The 22357-nt window shown below is 48.4% G+C and overlaps 1 protein-coding gene across 2 annotated transcripts in view; it reads left to right on the forward strand.

The window, feature by feature from the left end:
- The window catches only part of PNPLA7 (patatin like phospholipase domain containing 7), a 126399-nt gene that overhangs the window by 89033 nt on the left and 15009 nt on the right, over nt 1-22357 (forward strand). For both annotated transcript variants that reach the window (XM_038155911.1, XM_038155910.1), the window contains exons 27-31: nt 7609-7765; nt 14034-14150; nt 18100-18169; nt 20088-20204; nt 22102-22250. In XM_038155911.1, the coding sequence (XP_038011839.1) occupies nt 7609-7765; nt 14034-14150; nt 18100-18169; nt 20088-20204; nt 22102-22250 (610 nt within the window). The remainder of the gene's footprint in view (nt 1-7608; nt 7766-14033; nt 14151-18099; nt 18170-20087; nt 20205-22101; nt 22251-22357) is intronic.

Consider the following 22357-nt stretch of genomic DNA (forward strand, 5'->3'; position numbering starts at 1 on the left):
CATCCCAGGCACGTTCATCGTGGTTATATTGTGTTTGTGCAGAGTTCAGAGCTCTGCCTCTGTGAGCTGGGGGAAAGGCACAGCCTTTGGCTGCTCCCAGATTCCCAGACCTGAATGCCAATTGCTCAGAGAGCTGTGGAGCAGTTGTGTCATCACGTGCCCACAAAATCACATGGATTGGCACCCACAGAATGCTTAATGATCTGATTTTTCCTTTTACCATCTGCAGCACCTCTGTAATTGCTCATTTGCTCCCATCTGCCAGGAGGTTGAAGGTTATAACAGCTTCTATAAACCCTCCAAGCAGCAGGAGCTTGGGAGTCATTGACTTCAAAGGTATTGCTTAAAAAACCTCTAAAATTAATTACAGGTGGTTTAGTTGGACTCTCCTGTCCTGATCTCCAGTCTTTCCCACCAAACTCATTTATTCATAGCAGTGCCTTGATAAACAGTTGAAATTAAACAAGGAGGTGGTGGAGGTGTGGGTCAGCTCATGTTGCTGGTTTTGCACCTTTTTTTATCTGATGTAAAAGCATGTGCTGTGTTCACTTCCCATGGAGTAGCTGTAAAGCTCTCCAGGCTCTCCCTGTGCTCTCAGGAGTATGGTTCTTGCATTGCTGTGATTTTGGGGAATCTCTGTCTGGCCCTACCTGGGCACTGGACTCTCCTGTTAAGAAAAAGTAAATTCTCAGTTCTATTTCCTGAATGCTTTGGTCATATTTCTGCAGCTTCCAGATGTTGTGCTCAGAATGGGTTCTTGCAAGGCTTTAATAAATAAGTCTCACAGGGGTGGGGAAGGAAGATATATTTGTTAGCTAAAGAAATTATCGTTCTTTGCAGATGATAACTGAATTGTTTCCTTGGCTCAGAGTAAGGGACAGGAGTTAGTGACACCCCCAAGTGGGTGCAGTTTGTCATTCAGCCACTTCCCTGCTCCTGTGCCCCTCTTCAAGCCAGCTGGGATCAGAAAACAAAAACCTTGGTGCATTTTATAATTTACTTCAGCTATTTTGTGCTTTTTCTCCCACCCAATGCCTTCCTCCTGTATCCCTTCACACCCAGGGCTGAGTAGCCCTGACAATTCTCCTGGAAGGGCTGAACACATTTTGCTCATTTATTTCTATGTCAGGCACAAATCTCTTTGTTTAAAGCTTGTTCTAAAGTTAGTGTATAAAGCAGAAACAAGATCAGGGCTATAAAAGGACATTGTATTTGGATTTTCTTGCAGGAAGAGGATTTCACTGGGCTTGTGATGAATAGGAGATGCTTTTGCTGCCAGATGTGCCTGCCTGGCACAGGGTGTGATCTCTGCAGCATGGCAAGGCCACAGGGAAATGGCTCCTGAGGTCTGACTTGAGGAGTTGGTGGGAATCTGAGGGCAAAGCTAAGTGGGAGGATGGAATGAGGTTATTATTAATGGAGGTGAAGACAAGAAAAATTCAGGTCTCTGGATCAATATGTGTGGGCTGTGGAAGGGAAAAAGCTTCCTCCATGGAAGCTGCTGGGAGAGATCCTGCTGATTGTTGGCTGTTAGGACGAGAACCCAGTAATGTGGGGTTATTCCCTCTATTTAGTTTAGAAATGGTGCTCAGTTGATTAACAATTTATTCATGTTGTCAAGATTGGAAAGTTCCTTGTAAGGGCTCATGTAAACCCATGGCTGCAGAAATGCAGGGGTCTGGGTGCTGTGCTCCTGTGGAGCTGGCAGAAAATCACTGCAATAATTCTGGCTGATTTATGATGCTGGGAAGGTTTATGGTCAGGAAGGCTGGGAAATAATGTTATTGGAAATATATAACTGGAATTAGATTTCAAAGCAATGTTTGGGTATATTGCTGCTGCTGCAAGAGCTCCAAGGTGCCAGTTGGACATAGTCCAGTTGCAACTTGTAGCAGACTTGCTCGATTTCTGAGCCTGTGACTGAACCACTCAATGCCAGGAACAGTCACAGAACACACCAAAAAATGATGCTGTTTGTGTAAAGAAGAGGCTTTTCCTTATGTCACCTTTCCTGATGCCACTCCATGTAGCTCTTCACGTAAACAACATCCAATTTCCACTCACCCCAGTACAAGGAACACCTCCACAATGACTCCAGGAAGGATCTAGAACCACCACCCCTCAGTTAATGGTTCTGTAGTGCTCTGAGAGCTGCAGGCTCAGTCACCAGTCCCAGTTTCGGGATCCCTGAAGTGCCAGGGTTCCCCGTAGGCTGGACATGGTGGATTTCAGGGTGTGCTGTCCAGTCCTGTGGGCTTGGAAGCTCAAGTACCTTCAGTTTGTTTTGTGCTCAGAGCAGGGCTGAGGGAGTGGTTGCCCAAGGCACCACATTTTGCACATCTCCAAAATGAACATGGTAAATACAAATTCATAGAATTGCAGAATGGTTAAGGCTGGAAAAGACCTTTAAGATCATTGAGTCCAACCATTCACCCAGCACTGCCCAGGCCAGTACTAACCCCTGTCCCCAGGTGCCACATCCATGTGGCTTTCCAACCCCTCTAGGGCTGGGGACTCCACCACTGCCCTGAGCAGCCTGTGAAGGGCTGGACAACCCTTCCAGGGAAAAGCTGGTTTTATGGCTTTGCTGCCTCAGGAGTTTTAAAGTTCTGAGGGTGTCTTAATTCAGGTTTGTTGGGCTCTAATGGAGTTTAATAAAGTCCCCTTGATAATTTCTCTGTTTTTATGCCTCCTTTACAAGGAGGAAGGCTAGGAAGGAGGGCCAGGAAGCTGTGTCCCACTCTAGGGAGGCTTCGGTGGGAGACACAGCAGGGCTCTGCAGCAGCCATGGCCTTAATCCTTCTTTACCCAAAGGAAACAGCATCTCTTCAGAGCATTCAGGGAAATCTCCTTCATCCTGCTGAGTCAGTTAGGAGGAGAGATGGGGTTGCTGAGGCTGGATTCCTCTTTGAATCCAGCTTCCTTTTTGAAGCTGACATGGACTTTGGAGGTGGTTGAGTTGCAGCCTTGCCTGGCTGTCCCCTTAGCCATGGTCTGAAAACAGAGTGTCCCCTCTGGCTGCTCCCAGGCTCGGGGTGTTCTTTGACACACAGGCAGCGTCCTGCTGGTGTGTTAAACGTGGCTCATGGGGGAAATACTGGTGCACAAAATACTGGTTTTGTATTGATTGTGTTTCCTTCAGCCCCTGAGCAGGAGGACAGCCTGCCTTCCTGCTGGCACTCTGATCTGGGATGTCCTGCTGCACTGGCTGCCTCTCCTGAGCCGGATTCATCCCAGCTCTGGCAGCACGTGCAGGGCTGGCACATGCACGGCTCACAGGGGAATTTTCCTTTTATCAGTTCTGCTCTGGCCTTCATGCATTACAGTCACATGCCAGCAGCACTTCCCCAGGGGGATGAAAGCAAGGGCTCATTTCAGCAGCAGGAATTTTCCTGCAAGACCTTCTGGCAGAAAGGCTGAGCTCTCTGTGTGTGCTGTGCTGAGGTATTTAGGGAAGCAGGTTTCCAACCCTATAACTCCTCTCCCTGCTTTGTGGTAATTTCTTTCCCAGAATCACAGAATATCCCGAGCTGGAAGGGCCCCACCAGGATCACCCAGCCCAGCCCCTGCCCTGCCCAGACCCCCCAGCAACCCCACCCTGGGCATCCCTGGCAGCGCTGGCCAAAGGCTCCTGGAGCTCTGGCAGCCTCGGGGCCGTGCCCATTCCCTGGGGAGCCTGGGCAGTGCCAGCACCCTCTGGGGGAAGAACCTTGCCCTGAGCTCCAGCCTGAGCTGCCCTGGCCCAGCCCCAGCCGTTCCCTGGCTCCTGTTCCTGGTCATGCAGAGAAGGGATCAGAGCTGTCCCTGTTCTTCCCCTCACAAGGAACATGGAACTGCAGTGAGGTCTCCCCTCAGTCTCTTCTTGTCTAGCTGACCAGACCAAGTGACCTCCTTGTTACCATGAGTAGCATGGAATGGTGTTGGAGTTTAGCCAGCACAGCTTCTGGAGGCTCTTTCAGCACGGGGACCATGATTTGGTGAGTGCAGAAAGCAGCACCTGGGGCAGCTGATGCCCCGAGCAGCCCCTGCTTTGTGTTGGTCAGGTCAGGCTGAGGCAGGGGCAGGGCTGAGAACAGAGCCTGGCTCTGGCTTCCAGCTCCTCCTCAAGCTGGGTGATGCTGGTTCAGCTCTTTCTGCAAAGGGCATTAATTAATCAGGCCTGTCCTAGGCACTGAATGCCTAGGAAAAGAGTTGGAAAAGAGTTTCTGTTCAGATACTGATTGCACCTCCTGGGCAAATCTTTGGGTTCTGATAGAAATTATTTGAAAGTCATCTTGTAGGTCATTGTTCCTATGCCCTATGTCACTGTCCCAGGGCAGTGCTAGTCCTGGCAGGGGAGGTGATCCATCCAGCTGCTCCTTCAAGCAGCTCTAGGGTGAGAGGAGCTGCATGTGCAGCTGCAAGACACTCTGTGTCCATCCCCTCTCTGGGGTGCTCCTTCCTCCCGTGTGACAGCACTCCCCTGTCCCTTTCCTCTGCAGTGAGTGGCATTCAGCTCTGTGTCACCAGGAGGTTTTCCCTGTCCCATGTTGTGACTGCTGTGCAGGTACAGCGCTGGCACGAGTTACCCGTCTCCCTTTGTTTTTCTCTTGCCCAATGCTTGTATTTCCACGTTTCCCTAAACCAGGACACGTCCCCTGTGAAATTTGGCCTGGTATTACAAGAAGTGCACAATCCCTGGGTTTTTTTCTGCACTAGTCCTCTGGCTGTTAACATGGATCTTGCTCCTGGCTGCAGTTTCTTTTCCTCTTCAGTTTGCAGCTGCCCAGTGCAGCTCTGTGGGAGCCCAGGGATGCTGTCAGAGGGAATCAGTGCCTGGCAGGGCGCTGGCACACGCTTCCCCTGGCAGCCTGCCCGTGTTTGGGGAGCTGGGAAGTGCCCAGGACAGAACTAACTGCAGGGAGTTGTTGAGAAGTCCCATGTAGTAACGTTGCTGGGGCAGTGATGGCCTAAAGCTGTAGGGAGAAGGGGGAAAAAAATCCCCATTTCTGTCTTTCAGGAGATCGGGTGGTACCTGGAGAAAAGGGGGGCCTCAGGCACATTTGTCTTTTTTCAGGATTTAGTTTGCAAATTCCGAAATGCTCCTGCTCAGGGTGTTGGAGCTGGAAGAATCAGCTTTGTGGTTTTGTATAAATGAAACATAATTTAGTCAGGCAGCTTATGGGAGGTTTTTTTACAAGCAAGAAAAGGACTTTGATTCCCGTCTTGCTTTGGGATCAGTGAATCTTTTGGAGATCTGTGGCTATCACATTAGTGGGGTATTGGCAGGGACTCTGTGGATGCACCAGGAGGGGATGACTTGCCAATAAAAGTAATAATCATCTTTTGTTATTGATGCGAAGGCATCATGCAGCAAAATAGGAACAAATCCAGAGTGCTCACTTCAAATCCTTTGAATTTATGGATGTATGAATCAGGAGAAACAGTTAAAGGGAGGGAATCCAGTCTGGAGCTACTCATGGCCTGTTTAAAATTGTCCTCCAAGCAGGAAATGCTTTAAGGTACTTTACTTAAAGGTACTTCAAGGTGCCCTAAGACAGCCCTGGTGTGGGCTGTCTCCAGAGAGCAGGAGGTGCAGGGAAGGTCTGCTCCTTGTGGGATATCAGGGCTGAGGCAGTGGGAAGTGCCAGGCATGAGCAGCAGAGTGCCAAAATAGCTGCACTCTAAAAGCCTAAAAACAATGGGCAGGATAAAAGTATAATTCCTTTAACTCAGGGCATCTTGTGGGAAGAAGCAGTAGGAGAAGAGGAGAAGGGGAATTTGGAGAGGAAAGCAAAATGAGCAATTTTCTACTCTTGGATTGCAGCAGCACCGATCTGTCATTGAAGTCATTTACACCCAGGATAACCACGAACCTGTCCCAAAGCATTTCAGCAGCTGGAGGGGATTTATTTGGATGGAAAGAATGCGTTCAGCATAGCTTGGCCAAGTGACACCTACAGTGGACTTGGCAGCTGTTAGCAAGTATTTATAGGATGTAAACAGCAAGGGGAAGGAGGATGGAAATAGAGCAAACTGTTGGGGACAGAAAATGGGATGAAAATGGGAAAAGGAAGATTTTTTTACTACTTTATGGCCTAAACTGCAAAGCATCCATCCAGGTGGGATGAACTAATCAAAAATGCTTCTTACTCACTGGACAAAGCATTGGAAAGCAGAGGCTGGAGCTTTGGACTGCTTGGAAGGACTATTTGCCTTCAGTGCAGTGTTCTGTGGTTCTGTAGTGGTTCTGTGGGATAGGCAGGGATGAAAGATCAGATATGATCAGATTTTCATAGGATCAGATCAAAGGTTCCACCTCTGCTCTCTCATTTCTGATGGTGAAGAGCAGCAATTAGCAGCTTCTGAGCCTCCTGAACACCAGCTTGCCCCTCCCATTTGTCATGTTTAGTAGCCACTGACAGCCTGGTACCTTTGATTCATCCTTTCCACATTTAAATCCATTTGTGATTTGACCTCTCCAGCATGTGGTAACAGTGGCTTCCCCCGTTTGTGCTCTATGTACACCTGTCTGCAAATTCTTTCCTTTCCATTAAAATCTCTGCATGATGATATCATTGCTGGCCCTGCATGTTTCCAATCAGTCAGGACCTTCCCCAGCCAGTGATTCCAGTTTACTTTCACCTCCTGTGGTGTCCATCCCATATTCTGGTCACCTTTTGTGCTTTTCTCTGTCATTTTTTAGTTCTGTTCTTTGTTTGGGTGAGAGGTCTGAGCTTGCTCTTGGTTTTCCAAAAGCTGGCCCATCCTGGATGTGTGTTCTTATGTTTTGTTTTATTCTGGTTTCTTTGATTTGCCACTTGAGCTTGCACTGAACAGTAGGTTAATATTTTTCAGGGAATATCCCCAGGGGTTCCCAAATCCATGTGAGCAGAGCTGGATAAGAGCTGGTTGCTGCAGGGACATTGCTGCTTCTGTTTTCCTCTTGTCCCATCAGCACTGAGGTTCATCTGTTGTTTATCACCTGTCTCCATTGTTGCTCAGAATTTCTTCTGCACTTGAAATCAAGGAATAAATTTACTCTCCTGAAGGAATTTGTGCCATCCTCAAAAGCTGCCTCCTCATCTGCCCCTCTCCTGGGTTTGTGTGCAGACTCAAACTCTGCCCTCTCGTGACCATTTCTCTCTGCTTGCTTTTGTTTCCACCTTCAAATTCATTATTAATCCATGTGGTGCCCCCTCCCAATACCCCAGGCTGGCTCAGTTTCTGTGGAGAATCACCAGGAAAGAAACTGGTGGGAAGGGCTCTGAACTCCAGCCTTTCCTGGGTGCTCTGGGGGGATCCCAGTAGACTCTGCTCTCTCAAACCCACGCTGACGTTCCCTCGCCCGTCCACCAGCTCAGCTCTTGGCTGCTGTCATCTCCCTGCCTTTCCCAGTGATCCAGGCTGCGTGGTTGTGTTCCCTCAGATCCTCTGGGAGTCTCTGGGAGGATTCCTGCATTCATAATGTTTGTTCCTGGCACCGGGGCTTGTTTAGCAAGAGATTGGCGGCTCAGCTGGCGCGGGCTCGGCTTCCTTAGAAGGCACCATTCATCACCAGCCTTTGCACTCCTTCAATGACTGCTTGGCTGACAGTGGCTCTTCTCTCCCTTCCCTCCCTCGGCGCAGGGGCTGCTCCCAGGTGGGCGTTATCCGGGCGCTGATCGAGGCTGGAATTCCCGTGGACATGATCGGGGGCACGTCCATCGGCGCCTTCATGAGCGCCCTGTACGCCGAGGAGCGCAGCTACAACCAGATGAGGATCAAAGCTCGCCAGTGGGCCATGGTAAGCACTGGGAGTGTGAATTCCCTCCCCTGGGAATGCTCAATTCCCTCCACTGGGAGCACTGAATTCCCTCCCCTGGGAATGTTCCCTCCCATGGGAGCGCTGAATTCCCTTCACTGGGAATGCTGAATTTCCTCCCATGGGAATGTTCCCTCCGCTGGTAATGCTGAATTCCCTCCCATGGGAATGTTCCCTTCACTGGGAATGCTGAATTTCCTCCCATGGGAATGTTCCCTTCACTGGGAATGCTGAATTCCCTCCCATGGGAATGTTCCCTCCGCTGGGAATGCTGAATTCCCTCCCATGGGAATGTTCCCTTCACTGGGAATGCTGAATTCCCTCCCATGGGAATGTTCCCTTCACTGGGAATGCTGAATTCCCTCCCATGGGAATGTTCCCTCCGCTGGTAATGCTGAATTCCCTCCCATGGGAATGTTCACTCCACTGGAAACACTGAATTCCCTCCACTGGGAATGCTGTGCTTCCTTCCTCCAGTGGAGCAAGGCCCAGGCACAGCAAGGCACAAGCAGCACCCCAGGAAGGTGCAGCCTCCTGAAATTCAGTGTCTGTGCCACAGAACAAGCCCTGCCTGGCAGTGATGGATCACCTGGAAAGGCTGCTCCATGTCCAAGGAGTCAGGAGACAGCTGCCTGGCTTAGCTCTGCACAAATCCTGGTCTCACTGTCAAGGAACAGTGATGTTGTTTCAGTGTGCTCACCTGTGGTTATCTTTGTTTTATTTTCTCTTTTATGTGCTGGGACCTGTTTCCTTTCCAGCTCTCAACAAATGTGTTTCTCTTTTGTGTAATTCTCTCTCTTTCTCACATGCTGTCATGTGTCAGTGGAACTGAGTGACAGAGGTAATCCTTCTCTAAATAACTCCAAATGTGTCACTCCTGGTCCTGCCTGTGCACTCCACAGCACTGGGACTCTGGGTCAGGAGAAGGTCCTAACTTTCAATATTTAGTACAAACAAAAACTCATTTTCAAAGTTAACCCAAGTTTTGGGAAGGTTGTTCTAAATACTGACTTCAGTGGGTGAGTTTATTTATCATGGAATCAAAGATTGGTTTGGGCTGGAAGGGACCTTAGAGATCATCTCATTCCACCCCTGCCGTGGGCAGGGACACTTTCCACCACCCCAGAGTGCTCCAAGCCCCATCCAGCCTGGCCTTGGTTTTATTTATTGATCAGATGTTGGATGAAAACTGTCCCAGGTGACACTGGTTCAGGCTTACTGAAGTTGAGGTTCTTTCTGTAGTTTGCTCTTTGCAAGTTTGTAGTCTTCACATCAACCCCAGATTTTCCTGTAGATTTTCTTACTGAAAATGAAACAACATAGGGAATTTTATAAATGAGATTAAGAGTCTTAGCTCTTGGGTTTCAGGGGGAAATAGGACCCTGTCATTGGCATGTGGGCACTGTTCATGTCTCCTAAGGATCCTCTAATCTGCCATGGCCTTGCAACAAAAACTGTCTCTGTGAAGATGGATTGTGTGAGGCACTGAAATGCAGATTGAGGCCCTGGGATGTTTGTGCTGTCCTGGTGGGCAGAGTGCTGTGGGACTGATTCACCTCCCCATCCCTGCTTGCCAGAAGAATATGGATCTGATGCTTTTTATTTAAGAACTGCCTGTGCCTGGCTGGCTTGGGAAGCACCCAAAACATAAACTGTTTATGATCCAGAGCAGTTTGCTGGAATCACAAACCTGGGGGAGGTTCAAGATTAAAGACATAAAGCCAATTGCACTGAATTGTGTCAGACATCCCTTAACCTTGCTCTCTCTCCTATTTTGTGCCTCCAGGGCAGCATCTGGGTGGGTGCTGATGCCTCCCTGCAGTGCTTTCCTAGCCCCCAGCACTCTGGGGCTCTCTGCCCTCTCTCCCAGCTCTTGGATAAGCTACAGCCATGGAATTTTCTTCTGTGCATTTGTCCAGAGGATTCTCTTCCTGTTTGTCAGGTCTGCCCTGCGCAGGGTGTGAGGCAGAGCTGGAGATGTTTCCTGGGCTTCTCAGGACTGTTCTGGAGCTTGCCAGAGTGGGAATCACAGTCACTTTTATCAGGAATACTTAGAGGTGAAATGAAGGCATTTAATCTGTTGATTAACTTTTGAGCACAAGTTGCAAAAGCTCAGAGAATGTTTCACAAGGTAAAAGGCAGTTTTTGGCCTGGGGCTGTTTCAGGTGTTGGTGCATTGAAACCTGCAAATAAGTAGTGGGAGAAGTGATTGACTTCTGTTAGAGCAAACATTTCATCTCATTAATGAAGAATAGATTTTCATGAGGACTTCCATGAGTGTTCTTGCAGGTCCATGTCCAGCCCAGAAATTGTCTAAGGGTTTGAGGAGGACAAAAGCAAAGCCTGCTCTGTTTGAGGCCCTTCCTACTGGTACCAGCAGTGTCCAGCAGAATGGCTGCAAACTGAAGAGAGCCATGAAATCCCCTCTCCAGGATCACAATGTGCAGAGTTTGGGGCATTAGAAATCTTTTATCAGTGGCTGTTCTGAGGTGTTGGCTTTTGTATGGTGTTAATACTGAGCAGGGAGAGGGGAAAGGAGCCCCAGTGTGTGGGAAACGGCCAGGATGTCTGTTGGGGATTCTTGGAAGATCCATTTGAAGGGACTGAGTGTGAGAGAGCTGAAATAGTCCCCAGATAACCCCCAAATTGCCATGTCCCAAATGGGACCTTCCCCGCTGTCCCCAGAGCAGCCCTGGGGGTGGCTGTGCAGGAGATGCCCCAGGAGCAGCCAGGAAGAAAGGCTGGAGCATTCCCTGCTCCAGGACCTGCTGATTCTGCTCCTCTGGAGCTCTGAGCCTGTGCTGGTGAAGGTTACTGCTGAGTGCAGCCTGGGGCCATGTGGGAAATGTCTTCATTGGGATGGATTAGTTAACTCTGAGCTTTTCTTATCTCTCTTTTTAATCCATCAGGCTGAATGCTGTTTGTCCTGCATTTATTTCTCTTTTTTGGTATTTTTAGAAATTGGCATCTCTCTAGCTGTACACTTGGTGCTGGGAGAAGGGATATTTTTAATGGGATGTGTTTTCTGCACCTAATGAAGCAGCAAAGAAATAAATTACTCTTGTCAAAATACAGGGGGAAATATGAAAATTCCCAGTCAGATTAGTTACTGTTTATTGTCTCTGTGTGTCTTCTGCACCTCTATTTTACCAGCAAAGTGAACAAGACAAAGCTTTAGTGTTTGCAGATTGTTGTTTTATTTAATTGGAGGATTAATATCTCAAAGTAGAAATATTTCACAAAGATGGAATATTCTTAGAAAGGAATACAGTTATTGATGTGTGTGGGGCTAAAACACTGCTCCTAATGGAGATGGGGGCTGGCTGGGTGGGACACTGCCATCATTTGCTGCCTGTCACTGTCTGGTGGCACTGACAGCTCAAAGAAATGTGTGGGTTCTGCCCAGGGAGTCAGGAGGTTATGCCTCTGACCCTGCTCTCTTTGTACTTTGGGAGATCCTATGCTTTAATGAGCTGATCTGGCCAGAAATCAGTCCTTGGTTTTTCCCTGTCATGCCAATTCTCATTCAGCCCTGAGTTACATTTTTATTGTATTGATTTAACTTTTTTTTTTTCCTGTGGGAATTCCTTTCCTTGTTTTATTGAAACTTTATATGTGATTGCTGAGAAGGCAATGCATGATCCTTGGAGTAGTTTAAAAAATACTGCATCTGTTTGAAATTTTTGTTGTTGCATAAGTTTTCCCATAACCTTGGGAGTTTTTTATAGTCAGGAACATTGAAAAATCCTGGGATTATACTGGCTTTTCACACCAGTTTGCCACAATGCTGCATCAAAGAACAAAAGAGCCAGAGATGACAGTTCCTCTTGTCCATCGTCACGTGCCTTTGCTCTTGTCCTTCTCCTCTGTGAGCAGAACCTTGTCCCTTCCTTGCTGAAGTTTTCTATACCCTAGAGTTGCTTAAAAATTATTTTAGGATTGAAGGTCTTCTTAAAAAGAAAGCTCATCTTGTATCAGAGCTGTAGTAATGGAAGTTCATGAGAAGTTAATGAAGATTGGGAAGAAATTCCTTCCAGTGAGGGTGGGCAGGCCCTGGCACAGGGTGCCCAGAGCAGCTGGGGCTGCCCCTGGATCCCTGGCAGTGCCCAAGGCCAGGCTGGACAGGGCTGGGAGCAGCCTGGGACAGTGGGAGGTGTCCCTGGCCATGGCAGGGGTGGAATGAGATGAGTTTCAAGGTCCTTCCAACCCAAAAAATTCCATGATTCATGACTTGCAAGCCCTGAGAGCACTGACAGAGCTGGCTCGGGGCTGGGCTTCCCATCCTGGTGGTGTCAGGGGATGAAACTCTTGGAGCTGCTGGAGCTGATGCCAGAGCTCCTGGTAGGAAGTGGAGCAGGAGCAGAAGGCTCTGTCTGCCTCCCCAGAGGGTGATCTTTAACTGAACTTATCTGGGGAACAGGAGGTGGTTGCAGCTATTCCTGGAAGGCTGAGAGAGGCTGTTGGCCATCAGCTTCAGCTAAAGGGCATCTTCCAGCTCGGGGAAATGAAAATATTAAGAAATAACTGTTAATTGGAAGTATTTTGTCTATGGGCAAGATCACTGTCAGGATCAGGAGAAATGTGGAGGCTCAGCAGCATAAATATCATTTGCAACAAGGGAAGCCCGATGGCTGCTGCTGAGTGGGAGAGATTTTTCTTCAGTATTAAATGAAGGGCTCTTTGTAGATGCCTCTTCCCCTGATTTAATCATTCTGAAGAGACCTGATCCCTATTTTAGGTGCAGCACTAATTCCATCTCCCTCTGAAGCTGTGGGTAGCAGTCTATAGTTAGGTTGGCACACTGTCCTCAGCACATCAAACCCAGAGCGAAGATGTGAATGAAGCTTCATCCTTGGGTTTGAGCTCAGCCTTTTTACCTTCTCCCGCATTTCCTGTTCCCATCCTCCTTCTTAATGATCTTTTTTTATCCTTGCACTCGTGTTCTCTGGCCAGATCCCTGACAGATATTTGAAGGCAGCTGGATATGACAATGTAGGCTGATCCTGCTGCTCTTAAATCACTGCAGAGTAAAGCCAAGGCCAGATGTTGCTCACAGCTGCTTTAACAGCTGGCAGGTTTGAGGCTGTTCCATGTGTCTGCCTGGGAAGGATGCCCTGATCTCTGAGAAGCTGTTAAATTACAGAGAACATGTAGAGAGAGAAAATACTTCATCTTGTGGAAATATTTCATCCAGTGAAATCCTATTTAATTTGAAAGGAATTAATTGGGTTTTGTGGTCTTCTTTTACATTTGGACTAGGGTGTAATATATTAAACATTGAATTTTGTTAAGATTTATTAGGATTTGACAGCAGTGGCCTAGTTATGGGCAAATACTATGGCCAAAATGCCATAAAGTTTAGGGATTTTCATAATTTTTTCTTGTAGGTCAGTACATAGGTGTAAAAATGCTGTTGAAATGGAGAGAAAAGGAATCTGTGAAAGCTTAATTGCAGGATCTGTGTGTTAGAAGGGTTGGTGCTTTAGGAAAGGTGCAGTGCTTTAGGAAACCTGATGTGGTTTGGTTTCCCTTGCTGGTGCTGGGTTTGCAGCAGTTAAATGCTGGGTCCATAACACATCCCAGTAACTGACTTTGGGAATGACAAATAATGGACCCTGCTCCATAGAGAGTGTTTAAAGCTCTGTGACATGTGCTTGACTGAACCTTGTTGTAGTCCCAAAGAATCCCAGACATGATTTTCTAAATGCTTCCAGTGAGGCAGAGAAAAGCTTTAAGTCTGGGAGAAAAATTGGGTGTGACCCCCAAATGAGAAGAGATGGATGAAGCAATTCCTGCCATGGATTTATGGGTTCCTTCCCACACCACTGAACCACACAGGTGCTGTGGGAAGGATAATGGTGAGGAAGACAACTCAGAACATCTTTTTTAATAGAAAAAATGTGAAGGATGGAGCTGCAGCATCTGTGGCCTCGTGCACAGGCTGAAGGCTGTGCTGAGCACCTGCTCTGGGCTGTTCTGGGGCACAGGGAAGCAAGGCTCCTTCTTGCAGAGCTTATTGCAGGGCTTGCTTCTGCTTTGGGGTTTACTGAATGTAAATTTACCACACAGGGACCTCCTGGTTGTAGATTTTGCAGTTGTATTTCTGTGTTCTCAACTCTTTTCTGCACTTGTGGTGCTTCCAGCATGTGGGCTCTGAACTCTGGAATGGGATGTCTCTGGAATTGCAGCCTTAATGCACATATTCCTATGCATTCTGACCTTTGAAATGCCTTTTTTTTTTTCTTTTTAGGTTATGAACTCAGTGTTTAAGACTATTCTAGACTTGACATACCCAATAACCTCTATGTTCTCTGGAGCAGCTTTTAACAACAGCATCAACAACATCTTCAAAGATAAGCAGATAGAGGTAGGTTGTTTATTCACCTTATGGACAGGAGATTATGTCCCTGTGTTCTATTGGAACAGAAATAGCTTTTTTCCATGCTAATATGGAAATCTGGAGCTGTTGGGTGACTGAAAATATGGTCAGAGTGTGAATGTGGTGGTCCCTGGCTGCAGGAAGGAGCCTGTTCTTTCTTTTTGGTGGATTTAGAAAACACAAACTGTAGATTATTTGCAGCTATTTCAGTTTGATGAAGGGATCTCATTCTCTGAGAGAAGAGGTGAAAATTGTGACACTGAAGAAGAACAGCTGAGACTGCTTCATCATTATTTTTCTGCAAATCAGGTCTCACAGATCAGGGCACACCAGAGAAGGGCTTGAATTGGGTTGCTATGGGTTTGGCTTTTTTGAATTTTAGTTTTGAAGCTGGAGTGAGTTTTTTTTTTGAGCAGGCTACTGAAAACTGCAAGAATGGCAGAGTCCTTTGTGTCCTGGTTTGGATGTGGTGACCTTTTTCTAGTTGCTGGATGTTGTGGGGTCCACCTGAGCCAAGAGCCACCTTTGGAATGCACCTCTCCCCCTTCCCTCAGCAGCAGCAGATTGTAAAGCACATTATCAGTGTTTGTCTTCCTACATTACCCAGCTCAGAGAGTGTTTGGGTAGCCTCGGAATTTCACCTGATTTGCAATTTTAACCAAATTATTCCTGTGTTTGCATCCTTGTGATGAAAGATCATGTAGCAAATTAACACTGTATATACTTTAAATATATTTGGTAAAAATAATCCAAAACATTCCCTACCTAAATGCAAATATGAAAGTAAGTGATTAATCATCATGTGGCTTAAAATAGCAGTTTGCTGTGCAGAGGGATGGTGCTGGAGACAAGCAGGTTTTAGAGAATGCTGGAATCATCCAGGTTGGAAAAGGCCTCAGATCCCTGAGTCCAGCAATTCTTCCAGCACTGACAAGGCCACCACTGACCCCTGTCCCCAGGTGCCACATCCACATGGCTTTTGAACACTTCCAGGGATGGTGACCCCACCAGTTCCCTGGACAGCTGTTCCAATGCCTGCCCACCCTTTCCATGAAGAAATTTTTCCTGCTATCCAACCTAAACCTCCCGTGGTGCAACTTGAGGCCATTTCTGTCTATCCCTGCTTTGGATTCCAGCAGTCAGTTCATTGTACTTCCTTTTTAAGATGCAGCAGATTCCTTCCTTAGGAATTTCAACAGCTGTGGTTGCATATTCTGGTCTTCCCTTGCAGCCACAGGAAGGTTTTGTGTGAGAGAAATCCAGTCCTGAGGCATCCAGCAGCAGCATCATCTCTGCACGTGTGCTGACCAGCACAGCCCCTCAGTCCATGGCCAGGGTTTCCTCTTGTGGGAAGAATTCCCTCAGATAAATAAGGAAAAATGTTGTGTAGCTCAGCCAGGAAAGGGGGAGTTATTCCTTCACTGCAATTCCCACTCTCAGTGTGGGGTAGCCAGTCCTGGAACTGGGAGCTACCCCAGGGTAAAGGGAGATTGAGAAAGGAACAGGAACTGAGCCAGGAACCTTGAAAAATTATTTTATCAATGAATTAAAGGATCCAAACTACAAACATCCATCTTTTCTTCCTAGGTGGGGTGGGTTTGCCTGGGTGGCAATGATTTCTACCTGGAAATTCCTATCAGTAAAATTAATTACAGCCTTACAAGCAGAGGTTGTGTTGGGGTGTTTGGCCACAGCTGCTCCTTCCTGGGAGGATCTGCAGTGATCCCAGGCAAACCTGGGAACTTCCTGCCTGAGAGGCTGACCCTCCTGGCTCTAGAAAAGTTTAAAATTTAGAAGTTCTGGGCCAGATCCTCCTTTTTGCTGCTGTGGCTGTGAGGTGACACCCCTGAGCTTCCCACAGAGTCCTCACTCCTCTCCCCCCTGGGAGGCAGGAGCGCTGACGTTGAGCTGTTATTTCTGACACTGGAAGGGAGGTTTCCATTTTCTCTGAAATTTGCTCTCTGCCAACCCTTGTAACGTGGGTGTCTCCTGATTCCCAGCAGTGCTGCTCGTGTGGGGGCCCTGGTGACAAAAACCCCATCACTGCTTCCAGCCACAGGCACTCCCCAAGCTGGGATCGTCCATGTGAGACCCTCACGGGGCACACCCAAACCCAGGATGGGGCTCTTGGATACACAAACCCAGGCCAGGGTGCTTGGAGGAAATTTCTCAAGAAATAGAGCTATTTTCCTCTTGAATTACCCATCCTTCTATGAGAGCATCGGCCTCTGGAATTTTTATGCTCTGTTTTGGCATGGGGATAAGAATTCTCCAATTCTTATCCCCATGCCAAAATGCCCTTGTAAATCATCTCAGCTGGGGTTCAGGTGTGAGGAATCAGACAAGACTTTTATTAAGTCCTGTTTCAGACTCGAATGATGCTCTATTCCAAAATCAGTGGAACAATCCCTGAGCAGTGAGGTTTTATTGCTGCATGGGAGGGCTTGGGTTAGTTTGCTTTGTGCAGGTGTTTGCAGGGACATGAAAGGAGGTGTCAGAGAGGCTGCTTCTCCCATTCCCCTATTTCTGCTTAATATGTGGTTGATACACTGAGAAGTGCAATCTCCAGAATATCTTCAGCACGGAGAGGCACCCTAATTCTCTTGTAATCACACTTTATTCATCCACTTTGCTCTGGCATTTACACTGGGCTTGTGATACTCATGCAGTGCCTGTGAGCCCTCCCCAGTCCCACCAGCTTTGCAGAGCTGCTAAAGAGATTAAACTCAGCAGAAAGACCCCTGCTTCTTGGCAGTGCAGAATTTCAGGCTGAACAGCACAGAAATCACACCAGGAGCTGCAGCCTGGCCAGTGAGGGAGGGCTTCCAGCTCCAGTGGTCCTGGAGTCCAAACCTGTGCTTGGTTTGGGTTTAAGGCCCATTAAAGCTGTGCTGGAGAAGGCCCAGACACCGTGTCCAGTGAACAAAGGCTGCCTGGGAGGGCAGGTTTTCCTCTTCAGCCTTGATTCAAGTTTTCTGATTGACAGAGCAGCATCAGCTGTTCCTGGGCACAAGCTCAGTTTACTCAGACAAGTCCTCCTGCTTCCCCTTGGCAGCTACCGTTTCACCAGGCACCATGGAAACTTTCCAAAACTGTCCTCTTTCCAGCAGAGCCCTGCACACTTGGGAGGCCACCTTCCCCTTTGCTTTTTCCAGCAGGTGGGAGGTGAGACACAGCTGAAACCAGAGGGAGAACTTCCAGGCCTTCCCAGGAGCAGGGCTGGGTGTTTGCTCTGGCCCCACTGAATAAACTCCCAAAGCTCTTGGTTCAGCCATCCTCCTTCTGTTCCACACTCTCCACTGTTGTGTTACCCTGCAGGATCTCAGGCAACCTCTAGAACCTTCTTGGAGATGTACCTTGCAGGGTCCTTTGTTCCTGTAGCCAGTGCTCCAGAGTTTGGTGTTGTCCTCTTTGATTCCAGAAAATGTTGGGTCTGCATTTCCTGCTGAAGTGATGACCCCTGGCTCCAGCACCAGGAGGTAAAAATTGACCATTGCTCAGTCAGGAGGCCATGGATGATCACGTTCCTCATGTCCTCCAGCACTAAACAGCCTCAGGATCCCTTGGGATGGGAGTGACCATCAGACCCCCACCCTTCACCTGAAATTAAAATAAAGATACCCTGCAGAAGGTGGCTCTGGTTTGTGTGAAGAGCTCTGTGTGCTGCCTCTGCACACTCTGCTGGAACAAGGGGCTCCTGCTGCTGCAGAAAGGACAGGAGGATTTTTGTCTGCCCTGGTTCTGAATGAATTGTTTGTATGAGAGACAAATTTATGAATTTAAACACAGGAGTGAGGGGCTTTCCTTCATCCGTGCAGGTGTGTCTGTAGCTCTGTCTGGTAAGGTCCAGAGGTTGTTGCTCTGCTGTGTGTCAGGCACAGGCTGTAGTCAAGTGCAAGGTGACAGATTTAGTAAAATTGGGACTCCTCTGTTGCAGGATCTGTGGATTCCTTACTTCACCATCACCACAGACATCACTGCCTCGGCCATGAGGGTGCACAGGGATGGTGAGTGTGGGCACGGCCTCTCCAGGCCTTCAGTCATCGTGGGGGACTTCAGGGTCACCCCTTCTTCCTGGAATTTGTCTCATCTTTGAAATTTGTCTTTCCTTTTGTTTCTCCCTTGTGTGTTACTTGCTGAGCACCAAGCTGTGGTTGTACACAGGGGACAAGGGACAGGGCTGCGGGGAGGGAATTAAATGAGATGCTGCATTCACTATTTGAGGAGAAAATGGCTCCGTTGGCACCTTTCTGTATACTTAAAGCATCCTTGAAGTGAAGTGCAGGTATTTCAGCCATAAATCAGACTTAAAACAACCAAAGCCTTTGACAATTCAAATTCCCCTAAATGAAGCTGTGTTCTCCCAGAACAGGCTCTGCCTTGAAGCAGGGGCTGAGTTGGGCTTTCATTTGTGGTCAATCCTTTCTGTTTCTCACTGAGTGAAGAGGGGAGGAGGATCTGAGGTGCCTGGGATGTGTCCCTGCCTTTGCCTTCTGTCAGTCAATAACTCAGCCTGCAGGGGAGGCCTCCAGGTGCCCCAGATATTCCTGGGGGGAGCTGCAGCCTTTGCTGCCACATCTGATGTTTGTCCTTGGGGCTGGCACAGGTCACACTGCCCATTCCTGCCGTGCCAGGAGGGTTATGGAGCTGCTGAAGGACTGTGGGCTTTGATCAGGGCAGCTAAAGCAAGCAGAAAAAGGATTAACCCTTCTCAGAGGTTTTGTATTCCCATTCCACAGCAGGTTAAGCCAGTTGAGGTCAGGAAACTCACGCCAGCCAGCTGCTTGTCCCTGTGGAAGTTGATTGGAAGGAGAGGAATCAGCTGGAGAATGGTTACGGTTGTCTCCACTGAATTGAGATAAATTAAGTTCCCAGCTGCTGCCATTTCCCATCTTGGTTTGGTCTGTGAGGTGTAACACACGTCAGCAGTTTCCTTGGGTGGAAGTTCCACTAAAACTATTAATAATAACCCCCAAATGTGCCAGCATTAACCTGTGTTAACAGCAGGAGTGCTGGGGTTGTAATTAGAAACAGAGCTGTTATCTGTTTTAAAAAGAAAACACCAAAAGAAAATCAATTCCCAGGGAATTTGCTGGGAAGAGTTGCTGTTGGAAGCACCAGGCAGTTAATTACTGAGCAGTGATTTAACACTGCAAGGCTCACTTATCTTGATATTTTAAAGATTCACTTCTCAGACAAGCCTCTTGGCCTGTGGAAATGCAGTGTCTTCCCAATTTGGTTGATGCAAATGTTAAGAGAAAAATCAGTGTATAAGAGCCTTAAAGCGGAATGTTTTACAGGAAACACGGCCAATCAATTTCTACTTGACTAAACTTTGTTTCTAACAGCTTAAAGGATTATTACTGTTCCTTACAGCACCAACAGAAATGGCCCAAGAGAAGATAATGATGCCCAGCAGGCATTCGCAGTGGTTTCACAAGACAAAACGTTTGCTTGTTGCAGAGGAGGGAAAACAGAATTTGGGGGGTTCTACAGCTTGTATTTTTCAGGTTCAGGTCCTGCTAAAAGTCAGGGGTTTGTGGATCTCTGCAGAACACAGTGACTGCAGCTCACTCGCTCTGTCAATCCCTCTGTCCCCAGGAGAAACCTTTTCCTTCCCCCTCAGCCCCAGCTCCACGCAGCCCCGGTGCTCCTGCAGTAGGAATGTGCAGAGATCCCACAGGAGGCAGTAAATGTGAGGAATGGGCTTCAACCCCTGCGTTCCAGCTTTGCCTGGTGTCTGCATAGTCTTTGTTTTATCCTGGCCAGTAGTATGATACAGAAAATAATAAACTGTTTTAATAACTTCCTCACAGTGTTCTGAGGAAAGCCTCTATCTCTTGATTATCTTAATGAGTGCAGCAGCCTCCCCCCTGCGTGGCAGTAATTAATGCTGGCTGATTAATGCTGCTGCCCTCCCTGCAGGCTCCCTGTGGAGGTACGTCCGGGCCAGCATGTCCCTCTCGGGGTACATGCCACCCCTCTGTGACCCCAAGGATGGCCATCTCCTCATGGATGGGGGCTACATCAACAACCTGCCAGGTAGGAGCACAGCTCATGGGGGGAGAAACTCCCAGTCCTGCCCATCAAACAGCCTGCAAGCCTTGGGGCTCTTTTTTTTTCCCTAAAACAAAGAGAAATCTCACAGACACCTTTAACCTCATGCTGGGTACCTGGAGTCCTTGCTCTCAGTTTCCTGAGTGTTCCCTTTCTCTTGGCTTTATTAATACTGTTTTTTAATGAAATATTTCCTGATAGCCAAATTCTGAACATACAACTCCCAGCTAAGTCTGAATTTAGTGCTTGCTGAAGGGAGGGAGGAGGAATCAAACCACAGACATACAATCTACCTTGGAGTTTCTCTTCAATCAGTTAATTAAGAAATAATTCTGAGAGAGCAACAGCATTTCCTGCTCAGGCTGGTGTCATGTGGAGCATGTGGCAGTGGGGGAATCATGGGGCCATGGAAGGAGGGATGTGGGGTGTGGGATGAGGTCTGAACCCCCCAGCAGGGTCCAGGGGTGTGAACTGGCCATGTTTGGGATGTGTTTTGGGACAGATTTCAGTGCAGCCACAAGGGTCGGTGGCTGAGGGGTGGCCGAGGCAGCAGAGCCCTGCAGGGTCACTGCAGTTTGTGCCTCAGGTAAAGAGGGAGGAACGTCAGGCAGAGACTCCCACCTGAGCAACCCAAGTAATTTACATCTTCCTGTCACACCCTGACTTTATTTTTCCATCAGGGCTGTATTTACCTAAAACCCAGAAACTGAAATAGCACAAAACAGATCCCCCAAATCAGCATCTCCATTTTCTGTGCTTGTAAGCAAGAATTGTGAATTGCAAACCAAAACACCTCTTGCATCTCCACAGCTGGAGAGGGCAGAGAGCAGGCACAGGTGACACTGGGTGGGAAACAATAGACTGAACGAGCCCAGGAATATAAATCCAAGTCACAGAACAGATCTGATCTAAAGAAGTGTCTAAATTAAGCTGCTAAATTGGCTCTTCAGAGCTGTGGTTTTCCTACGCAAAACTATTCTGGAAACTGCAACTATCTTGGACTCTGGGGGTGTGAAGGAAATAGAAATCCATTCTGTGAGGTTCATGTCCTTCTCTTCCCTCCCTTGGTGCTTCCCTGAATCCTCACCCGTATCCAAAGACTGCAGCTCGTCCTTTTACTGACCTTGAAGTGGGAAGTGTTGCCTCATTTCTCTTCCCACTTTCAGATGTGAATCCTTCTCTTGGATCCCAGAGCTGTTCTCAGGCTGCCATCCAGCCTCTCCTCGCTGGCAGGTCCCTGTCCTGCTCCTCTCATTGTCACCTTCTCCCTGCAGCATTGGCACTGCTCTCCCTAAGGCACTGCCACTTGTTCTCTCTGCAGGTCCCCCAAGTCTTTTTTTGGAATTAATGTGGGTTCGATGTGCTCTATCCCATTATACCCAACGTGGTGTCACTGCCCTGGTGCTGTGTCCCCTGTCCCCTGCTGCCTGGTGACCTCATGGAGGGTCAGGTCATCCCACTGATCTGGGGCAAACATCCCCTGTCAGTGATGTCCCCCAGCAGTGCAGCAGTGGGGACTCACCCTGGGGTCTCTCTGGGCTTGGTTGGTGCAGGATTTGGGATCCCTCCCTTCCCACAGAGCCTCTCTGAGCAGGAATGGTCTGGGCAGAGCTGCTGCAGAGTTCATGTGGAATCAGAGTTACTTAGGCTGGAGATCCCTCTAAGGCTGAGGCCAGCCATTCCCCAGCACTAACCAGTGTCCCCAGGTGCCACATCCCCCTTTTGGATCCCTGCGGGGATGGGCACCGCTGCTCACTTCTGTCCTGTTGCTCGCTCGCGGTGGGTGCGACCTCGGGTCACACCCCTGAGCCATGCAGACCCGTATCTGCACCTGGGGACAGCAGCAGCAGGGCAGAGGGGCTCTGACACCTCCTGTCCCCAGCTGACGTGGCCAGGTCCATGGGGGCCAAGGTGGTGATCGCCATCGACGTGGGCAGCCGCGACGAGACCGACCTGACCAACTACGGCGACTGCCTGAGCGGCTGGTGGCTGCTCTGGAAGAGGTGGAACCCCCTGGCTGAGAAAGTCAAGGTACTGGGGGCTAGGCTGGATGGTGTTCCAGAGCAGTGGGAGGAGTGGGAGAAGTGGGAAGATTCCCTCTGTTACTCAGGGAGCAAGTCTGTGCCAGATTTGTTGTT

Source organism: Motacilla alba, chromosome 17 (assembly GCF_015832195.1).
Source record: "Motacilla alba alba isolate MOTALB_02 chromosome 17, Motacilla_alba_V1.0_pri, whole genome shotgun sequence".
Lineage (NCBI taxonomy): Eukaryota > Metazoa > Chordata > Aves > Passeriformes > Motacillidae > Motacilla > Motacilla alba.